At 34.2% G+C, this 23,910-nt stretch overlaps 2 protein-coding genes across 2 annotated transcripts; both read right to left on the bottom strand.

The window, feature by feature from the left end:
- On the bottom strand, positions 1-3,384 carry LOC149791374 (uncharacterized). Its single transcript, XM_089971342.1, has 3 exons — positions 3,252-3,384; positions 1,668-2,303; positions 1-476 (listed from the first exon to the last, which is right to left on the bottom strand). Exons 1-3 carry the CDS (start codon positions 3,382-3,384, stop codon positions 1-3), a joined length of 1,245 nt encoding a protein of 414 aa, XP_089827468.1.
- Positions 3,385-13,433: 10,049 nt separating this feature from the next.
- LOC149791373 (uncharacterized) lies at positions 13,434-16,384 on the bottom strand. The gene is made up of 2 exons (XM_089969187.1): positions 15,717-16,384; positions 13,434-14,149 (listed from the first exon to the last, which is right to left on the bottom strand). The coding sequence occupies exons 1-2, from the start codon at positions 16,303-16,305 to the stop codon at positions 13,674-13,676; spliced, it is 1,065 nt and encodes a 354-aa protein (XP_089825313.1). The 5' UTR covers positions 16,306-16,384; the 3' UTR covers positions 13,434-13,673.
- Between the last annotated feature and the right edge of the window lie 7,526 nt (positions 16,385-23,910).

The raw sequence follows: 23,910 nt of genomic DNA, 5'->3' as shown, positions 1-23,910 counted from the left end.
TTATTCTTTGCAGAGTTCCTTGCTCCCCAAAAGCACGTGCCTACTAATTGACCCAATTGTTGTATTCAGATACCTTATGTTTGTTAAATTAAAATTTCTGTCTGGATACTCGGTCATTAACATTCTGGCATATGAATGCATCGCATAATTAGTCGACCAATTGTAATTATGGTTAAATATAAGTCCTGTGCTTTTCCAATTAGGCCGTGTAAAATTATACCCTTCAATGTGAATAAGTTCGGGATGCCGTTTTGCTAGCGTAGCCGGAACTTCCTGGGCGTTGTAAAGGGGGTCCTCTGAGTAATACTTGTAACTGTCATACCACAGCTGAAGAAAGGTGGCGTTCTTTTTAGCCATAATGAGTTGACTTCCCAGTTGATTTGGGAACTCGAGTCCTTGGACGTAATCGTATACTCTGAGAGGCTCCAGTGGTCTCAATACAACTTCGTCATAATCCAGGTAGATACCACCGTAATCTGAAAAGAAATAAATTTATTCATTGTGTAAAACATTTGTGTTTCTGGATATATTTTGGTTTATTTGTCTCTCTCTCTCTCTCTCTCATGTCTGTGTTTTTCTTTTCTTTAAATTATTCTGTAAATCTTTTAGGCAACTCAGCAAGCTATGCATTTACTGAACTATATATAATATTACAATTTTAAATACATTATTTCTTCCTCCTGATTAATTGATTTTGCATCAGCATTCGTCTGCAAAGTGAATATAACTGCTTGCCCTGAAAATATTTTTGGAAAGATCTTTGTGCACGCAATGGATGTGAAAGGATTGCAACTAATGAAGTTCACGTAAGTAAATAAGGTTATTTGAAAATCGGTGATTGACAGATGCATATATTTTTGTAACCAAATTTTTTAAAAGTGGTTTCTACCTTGGATCATTTGATTGGTTGTTATGAGTTATCTCCATTTATCCGCACATGGTAGGCTATAAAAGGTTGCCAATAAATTTGGTGGAGGATGACCGCGGAGAAAACCCGACAAGAACCAACTACATTCAGAGGTGAGAAGGCAGTAATCGGTAAGGTCGAGCGCCTTAGATCACTCGGCCACCCGGAGCCCCTATGACCTGTGTACAGGGCCGGATTATCCACAGGGCAAAGTGGGCAACATGCCCGGGGCCCCCGAGGCTCAAAGAGTCCCTTATATTATCGTCTGATTTCACAGGCAGTGTTGTTAATAGTACTGTAACCATATATATGGACAAAGCAGGATAGCTATTGGCCCCGATATTGGCTGTACACAGGGACCACAAAGGCCTTAATCCGGCCGTGCCTGGGTAAGCGTATTGCAATCCTAAAATTATTTGCTTTGTCACAGAAAGTAGATATTATAATAACCTTTAAACATGACTGTTTATTTACACAATTTTCTAATATTTAACTCTGGCCTTAAAAGTGATGTTTTTGATTATTTAACGAAGAACATACGGTTCCTTAAAGAAAAAGGTTTGAACGTACAACTTTTAATAAGCTATTAATTTGGGGCTGAAAGTATAAAGTTTATCCCCTTTGCACATTTTATTATAGTGATTGGAATGGCAAGCTTTTCGAAATAATATTTTGTCCTTGATATGTTAGATATTGCAAAAGGTGGAATATTAACATGCACGAAGCAATATATGAAACGAAATTATAAATGCAATAGTACCCTTCAAAATTTCGATTCTCATGACGTCAGAGATGTGCTCCAAAAACTTTAATTTATTTCCAAAAATGTTTACTGTCGCTGACCTTTGAACAAGAATGACGTAAGGAAAACTGAGAGTAAATCTTTGCCAATATGTACCATGTGGAACGTAATTCCCGTGCAAAAGAATAAGGCAAGGGCGCACAAATCGAACAGCGCTCATAAAACTCAAATAATGAAAAAAGCTGAATTCTTTATACATAAACCAAATGAAATGCACTATATTGGGTACGGGCTTGCCATCACTACAACAATTATTAATGAAATTAGTCAAGCACAGATCATCATGTGAAATCTGAAAGATATCATGCGGCTGGATTGTCTCTGATATCCCTATGAAAGGCCGTCCACTTTTGCAGTTGAGGGTAATCTTTTTCCTTGGAACGGAAACATTCATCCGAGGAATTTTAGGACACGTGACTTTCCTTGTAAATGTCCAGTCATTCTTATCTCCGTCCGTTGTGTTGATCCTAGTTACTAGTTCTGTTTTATGCCAGTCGATGTCAAGGTTGCAGGAGTCTTGAAATTTATCCTGGTCCTTAGACTGCACATAATTTGGAATGTTGATGTCCTTTTCCATTTTCCATAATTCAGAATCTGAAATTAGTGTGCGAAATTAAAAACAAGAAATAAACAAACTGGAAGTTTTAAATGCAGCCACCGTTGGAAGCCACGAACGAAAAATTCCTCTTTTAAAAAAAGAACAAAGTGAATTTTCACACGTGGCTTGCGATAGTAAATGTAGCAGCATGTTCATTTATGGTCTTCCGTATCCTGGAGACAGTCAGCTGGTTAGCACGTCACAACTGAATGTTTTGCCATGGATAACGGCGATAAGATGCGACTCTTTAATAACGATCTTTCCTGCAGCAAAGCCTTAAAAAACAAAGAAAGTCGCACTGGTGTGAAAAATCAAAGCCAAATGCAGCTATAATACTGAAACACATGAAGGCATTTGATATTCAATGAAAAGGTAATCTTAATTGATTATTGGTCATTTCTTACGAAATCTTGTCATCAGTGTTGATATACATAGTTTTTAAATTTATTATGATTAATGCCTCATATATTGATAATCTAAAGCAATATGTGTTGAACGTATCCTTGCACAAATCATACATTAGTCACGTGACAATTTGATAACCAGCTAAAACGTTTAATCACTTGATGAATATGCTTCTTTCAAGAAACCTTGATTAGACGTGAGATGATCTACCTCAGCCTAACTACTGTGAGGCAAGTAATATATGATGGTGGTCCTATTGTCTACATTGCCATGTGCCGGTATGTATATTTTTTACGTCAACTATAACTCGATTTAACGATAGTGTTTTTCTTGGTTGTTGGGTGTTGTTTTTTTTTGTTTTTTTTTTTTGTAAACTGGAAACTCACTTATTAATGAGTTTTCCGGTTCTATATTTAAGAACCGAATGCGTTCTCTGTATTAATAATGTTTTGCGACACATACATTTTCACAACGTGGATAAAGATGTCTTCCGATTTAAATACTCTGCCTCAATTAATCAACTTGAACAGCTAATGTACCCGCTCCTCGTTGTTGCTGAATGCTCTCCTGTACATTAGATTCGCGCCCTACATCATAGGTCTGTGTGGACAAAATCTGTTTTCCAAATTTCCAAAAGTAGAGAGTAGCCATCCGCAAAGACACGTACACCATGTCTATCCTATGATGTTATGACTGCATAAGCCATTGATTGTTCGTAACATTTTGACTTAGACATTTACAAGCTTTAACTATGACATCTAGTGCAAACTTTTTATTGCATGATCATCCAAAAACTATAAGCATGCTATGCATTAAAGCAATGTTGCAGTTAGAAATTACAAAAAGAAGAGCATGGGCAAAGCTGAATATCTGAGACGCTTGCAATTTTCAGTAGCAACAATGAGCGCGGTCCCTTAAAATGCGAAAAAAAATCGTGTGATTGTGAGATGAATTTTATCAAAAAATATTTGTTTGTGGCCTCACTTGATATGAATGTATAAATGTATATTATTTACCACATTTAATTCGGATCATTTTTGCTAAAGATAAAGATATATATATATATATATATATATATATATATATATATATATATATATATATATATATATATATATATATATATATATATATATATATATATATATATAATTTTACAGCTTAACCAACCAGAGGAATTTTTTATGGCAATATTAGTTCACTCTGTGTTTCAAAACCTTTCGCATAACGAGTACTTTTAGCAATGTAGAATATTTTGCGATTTGGCACTTTAAGAATGAGATGTCGAAATAATTACCATCAAAATATGTTACCTTAGTTGTTAGAACTCTCTGCATCTGCGATCGCTAAAATAATTCGCCAAAATTTAAAATGCTTCACTTAACAAAAATTCCTTAAATTGCAGAAACGTCATAAGCAACTTCTAATATTATTTTTGAAGCTCTGTGATACGGCAAAGATTCTTTCCTGAATAAAAATAAATGAATCGATACGTCATGGAAGTTGCAACTTACCAATATTGACATTAAATGTGTTATCCAATAGCAAAAGGATGAAACTTACCAATATTGACATTAAATGTATTATCCAATAGCAAAAGGATGAAACTTACCAATATTGATACTGTGTTATCCAATAGGAAAAGAATGAAACTTACCAATATTGACATTAAATGTGTTATCCAATACGAAAAAGATGAAACTTACCAATATTGACATTAAATGTGTTCTCCAATAGCAAAAGAATGAAACTTACCAATATTTATACTAAATTTCTTATCCAATAGCAAAAGGATTAAAACTGTAGAAGAAATCGCAAAGAGAAATAAGAACCACACAGGGAAGAATTGCCTGATTCGGAATACTCGCAACTTCCGACTGCTCATTGTCCAGCTTCTCTTACACCTTTAGAAAAAATATATAAAAAAATTTTAAAAAGAGACGTATGCTTTAATAAGAGAGAAACGGATTACGAGTATAAAGTCATCACTTTACTAAATCCTAACTCCGAACGATAATTGACCGAAAACTTTGAACAATAAAGAAGCACTGATAAATGATCCCTTGCAAACTGGATACCAACGAGCCAATTGACTCAGGCATTCGAGACTGTGACCATGAAATATCGATACGTCTTATTATTATGGTGTATTTAAAGTAGTTAGATTTTTAGATTGATTACATCGGTACAGGATATAGTTGACTTCAGCTGAATCGATATTAACGTTAAAAAAAAAAATCCGCCACCATTCGTCGTTATTCCTATTGGAAGAATATAAATTTTCGGAAAAGCTAAACGTAAATTTTTCTTATCGAAATTGCATATCATAAAAATGGTCTTTATAAACACAAATTTCGAGGAAGACATACCTTCATCCACAGTCCTTAACGTAGAAAAACCGCACCGAACCGGATTTAACTGAATATCACTTATTTAGTTCACAAGAGGTGTAAGTTATCAGCATGAGTCGGCAGTTGCGATGTCAGCAATGTAACTCATGGCAAGAGAGAACATGCAAACTACCAAACAACCATAAAAATATGATGTGGCAAAAACAAATCACTGAATATACAACAGGGCCATTTACAACGGTCATACTCTCAAACTTTCATTCATAGCTCTTTCCAACAGTTTGCCCTGCGGTACAATGGTTTTAAATGTATACGACTATATACTTCCTAACTACTATATACACCTTTCAAGGAGGAAATAACCAAGATAAAAAAAAATGTATATGAGTGTACTAATGCAAGCCATGTACTGATGATATGAATGCGCATAAATAGAAGTGGTATATGTTTTGGGCATTCTAGTCCATTTTAAAAATATTTTTATCAACATTTGTAATTGCAATTACAATAGTGGCTTGGACGCACTATTTATTGACGTAAGTTCAATGTTCACTTACTGTTAAACGAATACAAAATGTTCAATATGTATACACTACTATACAATACTAGCGCAACCAGGCTATATATTATTTTCAAAAATACAATCTTTATTTGGAATGACAGGCAAAGTCTGCCGTAAAGTCTCAAGATCTGACGAACACAGTGGGGAGATTTCTCATGCTCTTTAAGTCTTCATAATCTATGCAGGTAGACTGGTTTGCATGATATAGAAGATAACAGAAAACCACTTTAGTGGTAGATTCAATCTTGAATCATTACAGGATTAATATTGAAATTTCACATTCACATGCCGGGCATGACCTATAACTGTAAAGCAGCATGATAATTTTGTCCAAACAAAATCCAGTGAACAATGTACAGGGCTTTTGCTACAGAGTTTTCTCCCCTGGACAAAAGTTTTTTTTTTCTTCTACCATTGGCAGAAATATTGATGAGTGTAAACGAATTTTATAGGAATATTTGCAACTTTATGTCGAAGAATTTTTTTAATTCTTGAAATTAAATAGATAGGACGAGATGTATATAATTAAGTATGTATTTAACAAGATTGGATTCGAGAAATAAAACAAGAGTGAACAAGGATATATAGAAGATAATTAAGAGAGACAGAGTGAAAAAATATACAGGAGACTGGCATAATACTGACATTTCAAGGAATAAAGGAAGCATCAGATTTTTTTAGCATTTAAAAAAATGGGCCTATTTCACAATAATGTAATCTGTCAAAATGCTATGCGCTGAGTTGAGTTATCCACCGATTCTTGTGACATCAACGTAAACACAAACAAGTCATCGCAATTAATAATAATTTTTTTTACAAATATGTATTCCCTAAAACAAGGATGGTCATAGCAAACTAATAAAAAAAATTAATTGGAATACTACACAACAATGCGCTTGAGAATTCTGATTATTTAAAAACGTAAAGTTTCACAAATAGTTGTAAATGTGAAGGAGAGACTGTATCGTTAGATTAAGCTATAATAACAGTAATGATTTCGGTAACGAAAGCGGTCTATTAATAGTTCCCAATGTTTATCTTCGCTACATTTGGTAGTCAAACGATATTGCTAGTCCGTAGCCTGCAGACAACTTCAGTTTTAAATTTGCCGATTTTAAATAAAGCAATCTTTTTGGTCCTAAATTTGTCATACTAAGACCTGTTTATATTTATATTTTTTGTCCTAAATTTATCATACTAAGACCTGTTTATATTTATATTTTTTATTATAAAAAAGTATATGTAAAAATAGGCTCTGTACTAAGAATAGTCACGTGAAGTAAACCACCCTCTTACCAACCCCACCCCCACACACGGGGGCGCGCGAGTGGAAGATTTTGATTTAATTATATCTGATTTAATATATATTTATTTCAATTTAATTTTTGTCAGCTTTTTTCCACATGATATTGTAATGTAAATGTATTCAATAGAGATGATACCTTTTTAGAAAATAGTTTTACCTTGACAGTTAGTTATAAACACCAGATGTTGATCTAAATCCTGACCTTGTTTCAGAATTTGTAGCAACTTTCGTAAACAAATTCTTTTTTTATTTTAAAATGATTGATTGTTTCCAAGGTCATGATGGGACTTTGTTTTAAGATAGAAACAATTTTTTACTATTTTTTTATTTCTTAGAGTGAAAAGGAATGGCTTTCGTCAGGGTCACACTGGGTAAACGTGATCTGTAACAAGTTCTTGCTTCTATAAACTTCCAGAAGATGATCACGTGACCCTTGTTTACGTTTTAGAAAGCCGATATAACCCATGTTTTGGAGAATTAATCTCAGTAGAAGTGGGGACGTTAAAGTGTTCGTTGTATGTTGTGCTGTCTGGAGTTGTTTCAAATTACTTGGTTTGGAATTATTTCAAATTACTAGGACTCAAAAGGATTCTGTTATTTTTCTGGAAAATACGTGTGCTCATGTAATATTGTGGAACAAGGACAGTATTTTATAAAAAAAATTATTCAGCTATCAGAAACCGGAGTGATAATTCTTATTTCTACAAGGAATTATAGATTTCAACACTACATATTGTAGCATACGTCATCGTCTTCCATCTTGGATTCTTCGTTGGGATTCGAAAGTGAAATCAGTAGAACAGTTTGTTATTAGGACTACTAAAATTTTATTGTCGGATTCTTTTTTAAATTATTTTTTGATTTGATTCTAAAAAAACGTTTTTTTCTCTCCATTTTTACAGACTTTTTCCAGGGAAATAAATTACTGTATTTTTCAAAGCTTGTTGTTTTCACTCTTTCTTGTATTACTGCCTATTCGAGCCTAAATAAGTGACATAAGAAAGAATACATATTCTTCTGGTAATGAAAAGTGTTTTTCAGGCCAAAGTTTGGGAGCGGGTAAGTCTCTTTTTTAAAACTGTATTTTGTTGTTTTTTTATTCTTGTTTTGGGGGTTCGTCACATAGAAGATCCTTTGAATTTCTGTGGTTTTTTTTAGTCTGAAGCTTTTAACTGTATACCATTTTATTACAAATAAACCTTATTCAATATTCAGCCTGTGATTTATGCATTAAGTGACTGGCATAAAAGAATTAAAATATGTTTCTCATTCCAAACGCACCGGAAGTTACTAATAGCGTGCAAGCTAGTGACGATTCAGTGGAGATAATTCGAAAATAACGGATTGTAAAACGAATACATTCAGGAGAGCTACAGAATGGAGTACAGCCAACAGAAATGCCGTAAGGAAATGACCTACGAAAACCAAAGGAAAGAAATAATTTTGAAACAGTTTTAAAAGAAATATTCTTTACAATACATATGAAAATGGCAATATTATTAACGAACTTATAAAAAAAGAACATTAACTGATCTTTTGTTAAGAACAATTTATAATATCATACTGATCTTTTGTTAAGAACAATTTATAATATCATACAAGGTTTTATTGTAGCTTGCTGTTGAAAGTTTGAAAACTGATGCGAAAATATCGCCATTGGCCAAAAGTTTCCGTTCCAATTATAACTGTTATACATACCTTGAAAATTATACATGACATTCGTAAGGAACGTGGATTATAATTATCCCTAAATTTAATTGGCATACGGTGGTATGCGGTACTATTATCAATACGCGGTATGCGGTACTTTTATTAATACGCGGAATGCGGTACTTTTATTAATACGTGGTGTACGGTACTTTTATTGATACAAGGTATGCGGTACTTTTATTAATACGCGGTATGCGGTACTTTTTTTTATTAATACTCGGTGTGCGGTACTATTATTAAAACGCGGTATGCGGTGCTTTTATTAATACGCGGTATGCGGTACTTTTATTAATACGCGGTATGCGCTACTTTTATTAATACGCGGTGTGCGGTACTATTATTAAAACGCGGTATGCGGTACTTTTATTAATACGCGGTATGCAATGCTTGTATTAATATGCCGTATGCGGTACTTTTATTAATACGCGATATGCGGTACTTTAATTAATACGCGGATTGAGTTAATTTTATTAATACGCGATATTCGGTACATAGTAATATTTTTTGTTGCCATCGTCGACATCTACTCATAAGAGACACATATTTTGAGCAGGAAGCCTAATTATACATATGATTGTTAAAATGGTTTATATAGATATAGATTAGTTTATTCGTTGTGTTCTTATTGTTTCTCAGTTCACTACAAATATATAAGCTTTTTCTTTGTGCTATCTTTCCACACAAACAAATCTAAACACTTTATATATATATTTTTTTTCTCTTCAGATTCATTATAAATCGCGGTACTGTTTTACAAAGCTGCGGGTAAACTACTATGTATGTATGAAAATTGTAAATATCTGAATACATTTCATTATGTGCATATTAGATTTTCCATTAAAAAGTGTGACATATCATGTCCTGTCCTAACATTTACATAACGCGTAGGAGGCATTGGACATCTGAGTAGGTTTTCAGTGTAAAATTACTTAAATGCGGAAAAATCACAAAATCGAATGGGTAAATATCATATTTTTAGAAAGAATATTTATCTTAAAATCATGCCAAATTATAAAGCATTTATTTCAGAAATAGAAAAAATAAAATCTTAACAAAAAGAGAAAGAGACATGATTGTTGGAATTACATGGGGCTTAAGGACATAAGGCCGCTGGATAATAAATATTCTTTCTGCTTCTATAGCTCGCTTTCTTTCATCCGCTTTAATAGTGAAAACTATAAATAGATGGAAAATATTATCTTCAAAACAGTTCTTGGCCCATCTCCCTCCCCACCCCGTTATAATTACGTTGCATAATGGTCGTTTCAGGTATGTAACGGGTACAATGTTATATAATAGCAACGAAGGCTATATATAAAAGACTCGGATGTAGCAGTCTTTACACATGTCGTATTACAGACTGCATTTTCTTCATAACACGATCTAATTTGGTACAAGATCAAGGTCATCAGAAAAAAGGTGCCACAATGGCAGAAACGGTTTGGAACCAATATTATAAAAATATAAATGACGTCTGGTTTGGATGCTGACATACAACAGGCTGCCAATTTTACTATGGCTTGGGTCCACCAGTGGGAACATCACTTCGCTAAATCCTGGCGTTACACCCTACCACCACTTAGAGAAGAAAATATATGTTTACATAGTACTTCTCATTGGACAGCGATCAGATTGTGCGATATTTTACGTTTACATAAAACTTTCTGTTTGAGGCGGTGTTATAATTTATGTCTACATAAAACTTATAATTGAGTGTAAGCACTTTGTACAATAATGGGCGCTGAATGTAGATTAGGCCAGATACGTTCTACCGTATGTCGTAATGGGCCACTAATGCAGGCAGATAGTGTGCCTTGATGATGTTATAGCTGAGGGCTTAGATATTTTCAAAGAATCTGGTTTATATAGTAAAACAAAATGACTTTGTATTTTAAGGACTTTACCACTGGTTACCCTATCTTTGTTTTCTGTGTCTTTTGGGGCGGGGCAATCTTATTGCCTTTAATTCTGTATATTCTTTAGATGTCCCACTGTATAATATTTGAGCACCTGCTTACTCGCTACGTTATCTAAAGTTCAAAGGATTTGAAAGAAAACGTATCAGAAGACAATTTAAAAAAACACAACTGAATACGATTTAGAGAAGTATACTTTAATGTTAAGAAGTGTAATAAATTTGGAGTATGCGTATTTGCTTATAGCCTTTCTTTTTATGGAATTCTTAGATTATTGTGATTACTTGTTCGATTTTGGGAAGTCGGTGCTGGGAATATATTCCTTAGCCCGAAATAATTAGCTAATTACTAGGAGAAAACGTCATGAAGTGAACGGTTAGTGAGTTTCCATGATGTCATCATTTGCTTTTAGTGAATTCAGGTCAGAGCCGCATGAGTGTCCTTGTCGCTCCAAATTCCCTATTTCTTATGTTACGTGTTTAGGCTCAAATAAACAGTAACAAAGATAAAGTGAAAACAACAAGCTTTGTAAAATATAACAAATAATTTATTTTCCTGGACATAAAATGTAAAAATGAATAAAAATAACTTATGGTTTTAAGAATCAAATCCAAAAATAATCCAAGAATAATCCACGAATTAAATTGCATTAGTCCTAATGAGATTTGAGTTCGAGTCCCGACGAAAATCCAAAAATGGAAGGTGATGACGTATGCTATAGACAGTATTGTGCTGTTGTGTCTACAGTTCTTTGTTGATCCACAGACAATACTATTCCGGTGTCTGACTTCTGAATATAATTGAAAGAAATGTCGTTGTCCAAGGATTCTGTATGAACATTCAAATTTTTCCAGGAAAAAAAATTAATCTTCTAGAATCCAAATAATCTGAATAAAAATTAAAATGTAACTCCAAACTGGTGACAAACAAACACTTTCCAGTGTAAAAGCGCAAGTAACTAAATTCTCTATAGACAGCGGTATAAAACCTGAATACTGTGCAAAACAGATGCCTGGGTGAGGGTCACGTGATCGTCTTCCAGAACAGTTTAGAAGCTATTTACATGTCTAAGGTCACATATGCCAGTACAGCCTCGATCTCACTCTATGTATCCCACCAAAAAAATAAATAAAAAAATGAAGTTGCTTACTTGATTCTCAATCAAGGCTAGGAACTAGGTCAGCAAAAAGAGTCAAAGTTCTATTTTTAGGTGTTTTCAACTAAACAGTCAGGTAAAACTAATTTCTGGAAAATATAAAATTCATAGTAAACAAAATTACATTAATTTGACATGTAATGAAATTTTTTTAAAAAAAGATTTTAAAACTTACAAACAATTAAATTAAATCAAATATACATAACACTATTAAAATTTAGTTGAGTGACTCCAGATGCAGTATTTAAGATTGGTTACTGGTAAAATTACACAATGGAATAAACAAGAAGGGTCTGTTCCGTCGTCGAGAGGTACCGTTTATGTTGCCATGGTGACAAATTTTACATGCGAAAGGTGGCTTAAAACCATGATTTGACTGGCCTAAGGTGGCGTGGAAACAATAGTTCCCTATATTAGAGGGAGCTGTATAGTTTTACGGCGTGTAATGCTGACGGTACGTTACGGAAAGTTAACGAAAAGAAACCATGCAGATATACGGTTGAAGGACAATTTGGAAGTTGTTAGATCTGTGGTCTTGTATTAACTGGAGTAAAATTATTATAGAATGGACCTTCTAGTTTACAACAGTAGTTGTATAGAGGTCTTTTGAATTAAGGGGAAATTTATGACTTCTAGCGGAATCGCGCCAGGGTTTGACACCGCTCGGTCAAGTAAAACCCATGGATTGTTACAGAAGTGTGTTCGTCATTAACAACAAGATTATTTAATGCCTGCAGCTTTGGGCATTCTTTTTACCAATGTAACAAACATTTAACGCATATTATCATAAAATGTACAATATTACACTTTGAAAATAAAGGTAATTTCACGACACTTTGTTATGGACTTAGTTATTCAGGGCGTTGTCAATGAACCAACATAAAAGCATTTTGAACCGATAGTTGCCTTAAAGAAGAAAATTACCAAACTAATTTTATTTAACATATGCATGTTTCTTTCAGATCAGCCAAATGTAAGAAATATATCCCAATAGTATTTTAAAGAAAGAATTTGTCAAAAATTGAATATTGATCCTTTGCATTTTGTTTAAACTTTATCCCTTATTTTTCTAAACAATTTCACGGACACTGCGTCTTTTTTTTTCTTCACACTCTTTCATTATTCCATGCAGGTGATACCAATTGTTGCAGAGTTCCTTTTAATTATTTTTAATTTAAAACCTTCGCTTAACTTTATTTCTCTCCTATTTTTGTACCTGTCATTTTGGTCCATTTTTGTCGTGTAATTGATTGCATGTATTCATCTCAACGTGCGCTCGAGTCAAAAATATAAAAAGGGGTCTTCTCTGTTCCTCCATCCTCACATGATCCCGAAATTTTCCGACCTCTATCCTAATTTATTTCCTCTCTGCCGTATTATTTTTCGTATATGATAGCTGGAGAACCTAAGCCGGTCCTTGTTTTTCCTAATTGATTAAGCTTGCATATCTATTTGATGAATATGTCTCATTAAAATCGTACGTTTCTATTAAATAAAAATTATCGTGGAATTTTGTAATATGCAACTCATATTAAAATGTATGCATGATCATTATCAACGAAACTTATTTAATACAATTGTTTATTTCACTGGTTTTCAGTAATTTGTTATGAACGGGTACCGTTGTATCTGGCTTATAAATCGGTGAGAATAGCACTTAATATCCAAAGAAAGCCAGGATAGCTTCTGTATAAATCTGCCTTTATTTGTTCTGTTTTGGGGTACGTAGGTATAAGTGACACAATCATCCAATTTCATATGTATCTACCTCTAATCAATAGGTACTATTCAAACGTCTGCACTAGTACCATCGCTTTTAAACACTTCAGTTAAACTTAATTCAACTTACACTTACTTCGAGAGAACATTTCTTTCCATCAACCTCCTGTATTGATATAATTCAGAAGGATGGAAACTTCATTGGATTGAAAATTCACTGTATTCAATACAGAAATGGGACTTAACCTTCACAAAGTTCCTTGCTCCCCAAAAGCACGTGCCTACTAATTGACCCAATTGTTGTATTCAGATATCTTATACTTGTTAAATTAAAATCTCTGTCTGGATACATGGTCATTAACATTCTTGCATAGGAATGCATGGCATAATTAGTCGACCAATTGTAGTTGTGGTTAAATATCAGTTCTATGCTTTTCCAGTTAGGTCGTGTGAAATTATACCCTTCTATGTGAATAAGTTCGGGATGCTTTTTTGCTAGCGTAGCCGGAACTTCCTGGGCGTTATAAAGGGGGTCCTCTGAGTAATACTTGTAGCTTTCGTACCACAGCTGAAGAAAGGTGGCGTTCTTTTTAGCCATAATGAGTTGACTTCCCAATTGATTTGGGAACTCGAGTCCTTGGACATAATCGTATACTCTGAGAGGCTCCAGTGGTCTCAGTACAACTTGGTCATAATCCAGGTAGATACCACCGTAATCTGAAAACAAATAAATTTATTCATTGTGTCAAAGATTTGTATATCTCGATATATATTCGTTTATTGTTCTCTCTCTCTCTCTCTCTCTCTCTCTCTCTCTCTCTCTCTCTCTCTCAGGTCTGTCTGTCGGTTGTTGCTTTTTTACAAAAATTTTTTTTGTATATTTTATAGACCAATCAGAAAAGCATACATTTATCCAAACTATTTGATTCTGTCATCATTATTCCTTGTGATCAATGATTTTTGCCGCAGCAATTGTATGTAAGATGAATATAATCACTTGCCTTGAAAATCATTTTTGGAAACATATACGTCAAAGAATAAACCTAGTTCGGTGTCAAAAAAGTAAAAAAATATTTTGATGTTGGTCAAACAAAATGTACGCACTATTTTCAATCTGCAAGCAAAAGATGTGAAAGGATTGTAAATAAAGAAGTTAACATAAGTAAGTAAAGCTAATATGCTTCAGAAATATGTATGTATGTATGTATGTATGTATGTATGTCTGCATGTATGTATATATGCATATATGTAAGTATGTATGTATTTATGATGCATATATGTATGTATGTATGATGTATGTGTGTATGTATGTATGTATGTATGCATGCATGTAAGTATGTATGTATGCATGTCTGTCTGCTTGTATGTATGTATATATGCATATATGTATGTATGTATGTATGTATGGATGGATGGATGCATGCATGCATGCATGCATGCATGTATGTATGTATATATATATATATATATATATATATATATATATATATATATATATATATATATATATATATATATATATATATATATATATATATATATATATATATATATATGGATGCATGTATGTATGCATGTATGTATGTAAATACATCCATACAATATTTTCCTTTACCAATTAAGATTTGACAGGTATATACATTTCCTCAACGACATTCATTTTAATAGGTTTCTATATCAGTTAATTGGTTGTTAGGGGTTAACGCCATTTTTCAGTACATGGTAGTCTATAAATGGTGTCCAGTACATTTAGTGGAGGGGACGATCCACCGACCCATGGGAAACTGCTAACAACCTACAAGCGTTCTCATATATCCAAGCTGGCTGAAATCGAGACTTGAAGAAGGAGATGAGATGGCAGCAAAGGCGAGAGCTTAGACCACTCGGTCATCCTGGGCCCCTATGAGTTTTTGTGAGCCTATTACGAACATAAGTTATTTGCCTTGTCTCAGAAGGCAGATGCCTGCTGTACTTACATACTATAATAACGTTTGAAGGTGGCTTTTTATTTATACAATTTTCTCGTATTTAACTACGGTCTTGAAAGTGTTGGTTTTGATTACTTAAATGAAGAACACGCAGTTCCTTAAAGAAAACTGATTGAGCGACCATCTTTTAATACTCTATTAATTTGAGGCTGATAGTTTATAATATTTGCACTTATTATTAAATCGACTGGAAAGGCAAACTCATTCGAAAGATTTTTTTATATCTTAAATATTACATAAGGTGGAATATGAACATGCACAAAATAATAAATGAAACGAAATTAGAAAAACATTACCCTTCAAAATTTCTATTCTCATGACATCAGAGATCTGTTCCAAGAACATTATTTTGTTTCCAAAAATGTATAATTTCGGTGACCTTTGTACGAGAATGACGTAAGGAAAACTGAGAGTAAATCTTCGCCAATATCTACCATGTGGAACGTAATTCCCGTGCAAAAGAATAAGGCAAGGGCGCACAAATCGAACAGCGCTCATAAAACTCAAATAATGAAAAAAGCTGAATTCTTTATACATAAACCAAATGAAATGCACTATATTGGGTACGGGCTTGCCATCACTACAACAATTATTAATGAAATTAGTCAAGCACGGATCATCATGTGAAATCTGAAAGATATCATGCGGCTGGATTGTCTCTGATATCCCTATGAAAGGTCGTCCACGTTTGCAGCTGAGGGTAATCTTTTTCCTTGGAATAGAAACATTCATCCGAGGAATTTTAGGACACGTGACCTTAGTTGTAAATGTCCAATCATCGTTATGTCTGTCCGTTGCACCGATCCTTGTAACGAGTTCTGTTTTATGCCAGTCGATGTCGAGATTGCAGGAATCTTGAAATTTATCCTGGTCATTAGTCTGCATATAATTCGGAATGCGACTGCCCTGTTCCAGTTTCCATGATTCAGAATCTGAAATTGGTGTATGAAAATAAAATTTAAAATAAGAAAGAAAAAAAGAGTAAAGAAAAACAAACTAGAAGTTTTAAACGCAGTCACTGTTGCAAGCCACGAGAGAAAATATCTCCTCTCTTTTTAAAAATAACGTAGTCGTATTTCGCATGTGGCTTGCGACAGTAAATGCAGCAGTAGGTTGAGTAATGATCTTCCATATTTTGGAGACTGTCTGCTGGTTATCAGGTCACATAAATGTGATTGAAATCAGATCTCCACTATCCTAGGTGTAGATCTGACAGCGTCCGCTTAAGGGTCATGTTTTGGATAAACATATGCCATTATCATAATCGCTAATGTTATCAGCCAATCAGATGAAGTCTTATATCTTGCGTTTGAACGACTAAGCTAGGTGGCTGAAATGCCTCAATGTGTTCCGTACGATTTGATTCACTTTCCGATATATGAAAACTGCATTTCCATTGACTATTTCAAAGGTCACCAGAACATGACCCTTAAGCGGTCGTTATCAGGTCTTCACCGGGAACAGTGGATATCTGGTTTTAATCGGATAGCATGTCACAAGCAAATTTTTACCATAGTTAGCAAAGATTAAATACGATAGTCTGTTTAATAACGGTCTTTCGTTCCAGTGGCCTAAGTGGTTAGAGCGTTCCCCTCGGATGCGGAAGGTCGCGGGTTTGAACCCCGGCCAAGTCACACCAAAGACTTATAAAAGTGGTACTAGCAGATTCCTCGTTTGGCGCTCATCATTAAGAGGTTAGTGTTATGACTGGTGAGCCTGGTGTCAGATAATATGATTTGGTCGGATATGATGCTACATGTCTGCGGCATGATGTCCCAATGCGATATGACTATAAACTGCCACACTGCAGACATCATAGCAATATGACTGAACTTGTTTTAAAGCTACGTTGACATCTCTCTCTCTCTCTACACACACACACGCACACGCACACGCACACCCATACACACACACAAACACAAACACACACACTCTTCCTTGGAAATTAAGCATTTAAAAAACCTTAAGGAAAGTCGCTGTGGTGCGAGCAATCAAAGCGGAATGCAGCTGTAATATTGAAACATGAATGCAGGGGATATTCGCCCAGAAAGTAATCCTGATTGATTACCGTGTTTTTTTCTCATGAAATCTCGTCATCAATGTTATTAAAAATTGGTTTATCTATATATTTTTTTATTAATGCTTCAGATCTCCCTACTCTAGAATAAGTGTTCAACGTATCCTTGCACAAATTAATTACGCGACATTTTTATGCAAACTGCAACGTCTGTACGCCTGTTAAATAAGCTTCTTTCGAGAAACATTGACTAGTTATGAGAATTATCTACCTTAGCCTGATAACCAGGTGTCACGAGTGTAGTATAGGTCAATTCGGTAACTGATTTATCTCCCTTGAGAGAAAATCTCTTCAGCGCCGGCAATCACTTCCGGGGACTATGCAATCAACAATGGCTTTCGTGGATAAAGGAATCTTTGAAAATGATAATGCATATAAAGACGATTCTTCAAAAGGTATTATGATATGATACATGGTTAATTAATAGAAACGTTTTTTAAAAAAAACTAGTTACCATAACGAATTATACTAAAATGATCCAAAAGTTTTAAAATTTTTAAGACAGGTATCCAATTGAAAGAATATTTTTAAAAATTCCCTGATATTGTACCTGTTGTCTTCAAATTTAGGATGCCAAATCATATCGTACCTGGTGAAACTTGTCAGAGAAATAAAATTCCATATGAAGAAAGAAAATATATCGATTGTTAAATTAATATTTTGGGCGATGAATTCCACTATCTCTTTGACTGTACATTTTTCAATAAGGCTATACTGACTTTTCTTTTAGTTTTATATTCCCCAGAATATTTTGTAATATCAACATGTAATGAAAATAAGAACAAATTACAGGTAAAAAATAGATGCATACTGGCTAGCAAAAATTATGAAGAAATTAGACTATGATTAGAGGGCTACAAATGCTGATTTCACAATCTAACTCTTTTAAATATTAAATTAAGTGAAACATATCAAAAGAAGTTTTACTTATATCATTGATCACTTTTCTTAGATACTCATGGACTTATAATATTTATATAATTCACTTTCTCTCTTTTCTTGTCTGTCTCCTGGCGTTTTTTTTCCTTCACTTTCCCTCGTGTTTACATTGTACCACGATGACTTCTTATATAATGTAGCTTTTATTGTATTTGACTCATATGCCTTATATGTATGGCCTGAGTAGGAGTTTTCCATTAAGTCTTGTTTTGTTCTGTTCCGTTCGGTAGTTCTGCGATTTAAAAAAAATACTCTAATTTCATTAGCACTTAGCGACATGTGAACTGGATAAATACAACACACCTGCAAAATCCACCGAAATTATAATTAACTCTTAGTGGTTTTCCCTGTTTTTATCCTTTTCGGCAACTTTTGATTGTGAGCCGCTATCACGGTATTTGAGCCACGTATGCATGATGCTGTCAGTGGCATAACATTTTCACAAGCATTGCTTTGGTTTTTTCGAGAGGTATGGTTATCATAACCAAGCGGTCTGACAGACAATATTTTAAAGGCGGTCTCCTTATCATAAGAAATTTCAGCGGACAAGATGTTGCTACATTATTTTATGTCTTTTGTAAACATGTGAAAAAAATCAATATAGAACTATCCATAACCTGTATATATCTTACGAATAAATAATATGTATTAATAAACTAGTAAATGTCCAAACTTCAACGTGTTGGGGCTTGCTTTAATGTGCTAATTTCAGGTTTTACAACCGCTCACTATAACAATGTGAAAGAATATGGGTATCGGGACTCAGGTCACAAGTATTATTTCCTGTTCAGTACCCACGAATGCAGTACCTGTCAGTCTTTTGAGCATTTTTTTTCTCTCAGTTTGGTAGTCATACAAGAGTTATATTTATGCATTCTTGGTATTTATTTTAGTAACGGTAATTGTTCAATTGTTTGAAATTTGAGCGTTATGGTGTAGTTGTCTGTGTGTATTACGGTGAAAGAGCACATTGAGTAATGAAGCATTGATGCTGATCCGGCAATGAAACCTCGTACCCATTGCACGGTACTCTGTTTACATTCATGCTGCTAAAAAAAATGCGGGATAACCTATGACAAAAACATCACTATGATTTCATCCGTGATGGTATTTTAGATTCACGTATTGACACAGTGGAAAGTTTAGTACTAAGAATAAAATGCAGAGACCATATTGAGGAAATAATTGCGATCCGAGTCCAGCAATAGTCACGAAGGTGGGCATGCGCACTGAATGTACATAAGGGTTAGAATTTAAGGAGTGTAACTTAGTTTCTGAAAAGGAGGTTACCTTATTGTTTACATTGTCATGTGCCGGTCTGCATGGTTTTCGTATCCATTGAAACTCTTTTTTTAACTTTTTGTTTGTAAAGTAGAAACTAAAATAATGTTGCAAAATTTTAAATACTTTACACAAATTCCTCAAATTGTAGAAATGCGACAAAATAATTTCTAACCGAAAACATTATGTTTGAAATTATTTTACATTTTATGCAAATATTCTGTCTAATATTAAATAAAGAAATAGATATGTCAAAGAAGGTGAGAACTTACCAACATTGATAATAATTTTTTTATCCAATAGTAAAAGGATTAAAACCGAAGAGGAAATCGCAAAGAGAAATAAAAACCACACAGGGAAGAATTGCCTGATTCGGAATATTCGCAACTTCCGGCTGTTCATCGTATTGCAACTATGTCGAGATATTCTTTCACCTTTCGTAATAAAAAAAAGAAAAGAATAAAAAAACCAAACTGACTTATGCTTTATCAAGAAAGACACAAGTTAAGATCAAGAGTATAAAGTAATATCTTTACTGCTCCGGATTCCAAACGAGAATTAGTAAATTTATCCCAAAATGTGAAACAATAAAGAAGCAGTGACAAAAGATCCCTTGTAAGTAGAATACGCAAGACCCAGTTACCTCCGGCTTGTTACGGTTTCATAAGGATTCGCAAGACCCAGTTATCTCCGGCTTGTTACGGTTTCATAAGGATTCGCAAGACCCAGTTATCTCCGGCTTGTTACGGTTTCATAAGGATTCGCAAGACCCAGTTAACTCTGGCTTGCTACGGTTTTCAACGGTTAACAGCAAACCGACGATAATTTACTTACATGGACATCCTATGTAAGTTCTTTTGTGAGCAATGTTTGTCTCAATATACAACATGTGCTACTGCAAAACATAAACTTGCACTCTTCAGATAAAACGGAGAAATTAAACAAAATGTCTTCGTGTGAATGTAAAGCCAATCGTAAAATGACCATAATTTGTATTTCTATCAGATTATAAATGAAAGTAACCTTAAAGCCAAATAATATTATTACAATTATGCATTAGGCGACCGCGAATATAAAGGATTGATATATTTTATTATGGTCGTATATTTAAAGTAGTGTAGATTTTGCATGGGGATGGAATACATCGGTACAGGATAGAGTTTACTTCAGCTGAAATCATATTTCCGTTAAAAAAAAATCCACCGTTATTCGTCGCTTTTCATATTGAAATAATAACGCCTTTGCGAATAGATGTATGTCTTTTTTTTCTTATCGATTGTAGATCAGATGGTCTTTATACATGAAAAGTCGAGGAAAACTTACCGTCATCCACAGTCCTTTACGTAGAAAAATACAAAACCAGATTAAACTTGAAATCGTGTATTCAATTCACAAGAGGTTTACATTACCAGCATCGGTCGGCAGTTGCGATGTCAGCAATGTAAATCAAGGAAGGAGAGAACAGGTAAACTACCAAGCAACGTTACAAATATGATGTGGCAAAAACAAATCACCGAATATACAACAGGGTCATTTACAACAGTCATAATATCAAACTCTTCATCCATAACTAAAACAGTTTGCCCTGCGGTAAATTGTGTTTAGATATATGACACTATATGCTTCCTAGTTATTATATACATCTTTCCAGAAGGAAGTGAACAAGATAAATAAAAACCGAGTGTGAACTATTACTAGATATGTGCTGATCGTTTGAATACTTTTGAAAAGAAGTAGTATACACATCCTCGCCCGTTTTAAAAATACTTGAATTAACATTTTTAATTGCAATTACAATAGTGGCAGTGCCGGATTAGCCATTAAGCACACTCACCAGTTAATTGTTGAAATTGTTGAAGATCTGAATGAATGAATTATATAGGACTATTTCGATCTTCGTGTATGAGTATTTTTGATTTGGAATGATGACAACACTGGCATTTCCATACCTCTTTAGCTTTTACTACTTATTTTTAGTTTCACTTCTTTTTGGGGGGGGGGGGGCGACATAGTATTTTCAGTGCTTAAGACCGGAGACATCTTACCTAGCCAAGGTTTTGACATGATAACCCTACCTACACCTTGGCGAATCGAACAGATATACTGGAGCTTTGTCCTAGCGTCATCTATTGGATTTCATGTGTTGCCTCCCTTAGCATGTGATGCCAACTAACAAATAGCATGTGGCATTATGCATTGGCAGAAAATGGTGTGTGTGTGTGTGGGGGGGGGGGGGGCTATTGAAATAAAAGGATACTTTGGAAGTTTAACTCCGAAAGTATGACTATGTACGAGAGGGAAGCCATTACAGGTCTATTTGAGTGAAAGGTATTTGTGGAAGCACGGACCGGCACTGGAAAAGTACTTATTTATCAGTCCATTCAAGTTATGTGCTCCACTTGTCTCGATCATGTAGCAACAGTGTTCAAATTTTACTTAATTTTGATTGGATACGGTGGCTTGTGCTCCACCGCATCCAATACAATTCACAGACCCGAAGCACGTAAATATCTGCTCGATACGCTAACATATGGAGAAGTATTTCACACACAGTAGATTTTTCACTAATGACACAAATGCCAGGCATGATCTATAATTCTATACAACAGGATTCGTTCTATACGTCTTCATAATCTATGCAGGTAGACTGGTTCATATTGTGCAGAAGATATAACAGGAAACCACTCTAATGAGAGATTCAATCTAGAATCATCACAGGATGATTACTAAGTCTGGAGATTCGACGAACACAGTGGGGAGCTTTCTCTTGCTCTATAAGTTTTCATAATCTATGCAGGTAGACTGGTTTGTACGTTGTAGAAGATATAACAGGGATCCACTCTAGTGAGAGATTCAGTCTTGAATCATTACAGAATTAATATTGAAATTTCACATTCTGATGCCGGACATGACCTATAACTTGATAGCAGCAAGAGAATTGTATTCAAACGAAAACCCAGTGAACAATGTACACGGTTTTTAGCTACAACGTCTCCTCCCCTACACAAGATGTTTTTTTTTTTACCATTGCCAGAAATACATGAGGAGTGTACCCGTATTTTATAGGAATATTTAATATAGCTGATATGGTACCTCGACAAGTTCATGTTCAAGAAATTGTTACACTTTTTTCAAATTAAATGGATAACAAGAGATGTAAATATTTGGATATATGTTTTAAAGAATCAATTTCGAGAACTCTCCTAGGAGATTTTTTATAATACATAGAATGAGCTCACCCCACCTCCATAAATCCCCCAACAAAATCCATTAAATTTGTTGAGAAAGAAAGAAAGTAGCAGAATTTTGTAGCATTTTGAAAATGAGCTCATTTCGCAATAAAGTAACCTCATCAAATAATAGACGGGTTCACATGCTACTTCTGCGATTTTCATCATCGTTGAGAGAGAGAGAGAGAGAGAGAGAGAGTACAGAACATTGAAGTTTAGTCAGCAAAAGCACACAAAGTAAACGATTTATTTTAAAAAACCCAGACAAAAACAATCTTTACATAAAACTGAATGTTAAGTAAACAGAGACAGTGAATAAAAGCGACGAATATAAACAATCTTATCGCAGTTTGAATATACCCAGAAGAGGCTGATTACTCGATTTACCTAGATCCCTGCGACATCAGGTAAACACAAATACACAATCGCAATTATAATAATATTTTTTCTCTAGGACAGGAATGGTCATTTCCAATTAATAATTAATTCATAATATTGAAATTAAGCCATATGCGCACGAGAATTCTGATCATCTAGAAAACTGAAGAATTTAATGTTAAGCAAATAGTAGTAAATATGAAAGACTAGCGTTGAACTAAGCGATAATAACAGTAATGGTTTCGGTAAGGTAAACCGTTTATTAATAGGGCCCACTGCTTATGTTGTCTACATATGACAGCCAGAATTACTGCTGGTCTGTGAGGCTGCAGACAATTATAGTTGCCGATTTTAAATATAATGGTCTTCTTTAGTGCTAAAGTTAACACACATAGACCATAAATTACTGTTTATTTTTTATTTTGTAATAAGAAAATAAACAACTAAATTTATAAAGACTGCATTAGTCGTGTGGAGTAACCCCTTCTCCAAACACACAGGAACGCGCGAGCGTATTAACACATACCCCTTCTGGTGACGTCCCAGTTAATTTACTGTTTTTTGTTGTTGTGTTTTTAGTTCTTT

This window comes from Sinohyriopsis cumingii, chromosome 9, assembly GCF_028554795.1.
Source record: "Sinohyriopsis cumingii isolate HCF-2022 chromosome 9, ASM2855479v2, whole genome shotgun sequence".
NCBI lineage: Eukaryota > Metazoa > Mollusca > Bivalvia > Unionida > Unionidae > Sinohyriopsis > Sinohyriopsis cumingii.
Note: the sequence above shows the minus strand (reverse complement) of the source record. Positions and strands in the feature narration are given on the sequence as shown.

Bases quoted from the DNA above. Each gene is read 5' to 3' on its own strand.
- LOC149791374 (XM_089971342.1), bottom strand. From the start codon at position 3,384: ATGGTGTACGTGTCTTTGCGGATGGCTACTCTCTACTTTTGGAAATTT. The intron at 2,304-3,251 runs GTACATTAGCTG...CACTAATTTCAG, and splicing joins TCAGCAACAACGAGGAGCGG to ATTCTGAATTATGGAAAATG. The intron at 477-1,667 runs GTACTATTGCAT...ATTTCTTTTCAG, and splicing joins GAGAATCGAAATTTTGAAGG to ATTACGGTGGTATCTACCTG.
- LOC149791373 (XM_089969187.1), bottom strand. From the start codon at position 16,305: ATGCAGACTAATGACCAGGATAAATTTCAAGATTCCTGCAATCTCGAC. The intron at 14,150-15,716 runs GTAATGTTTTTC...ATTTGTTTTCAG, and splicing joins GAGAATAGAAATTTTGAAGG to ATTACGGTGGTATCTACCTG.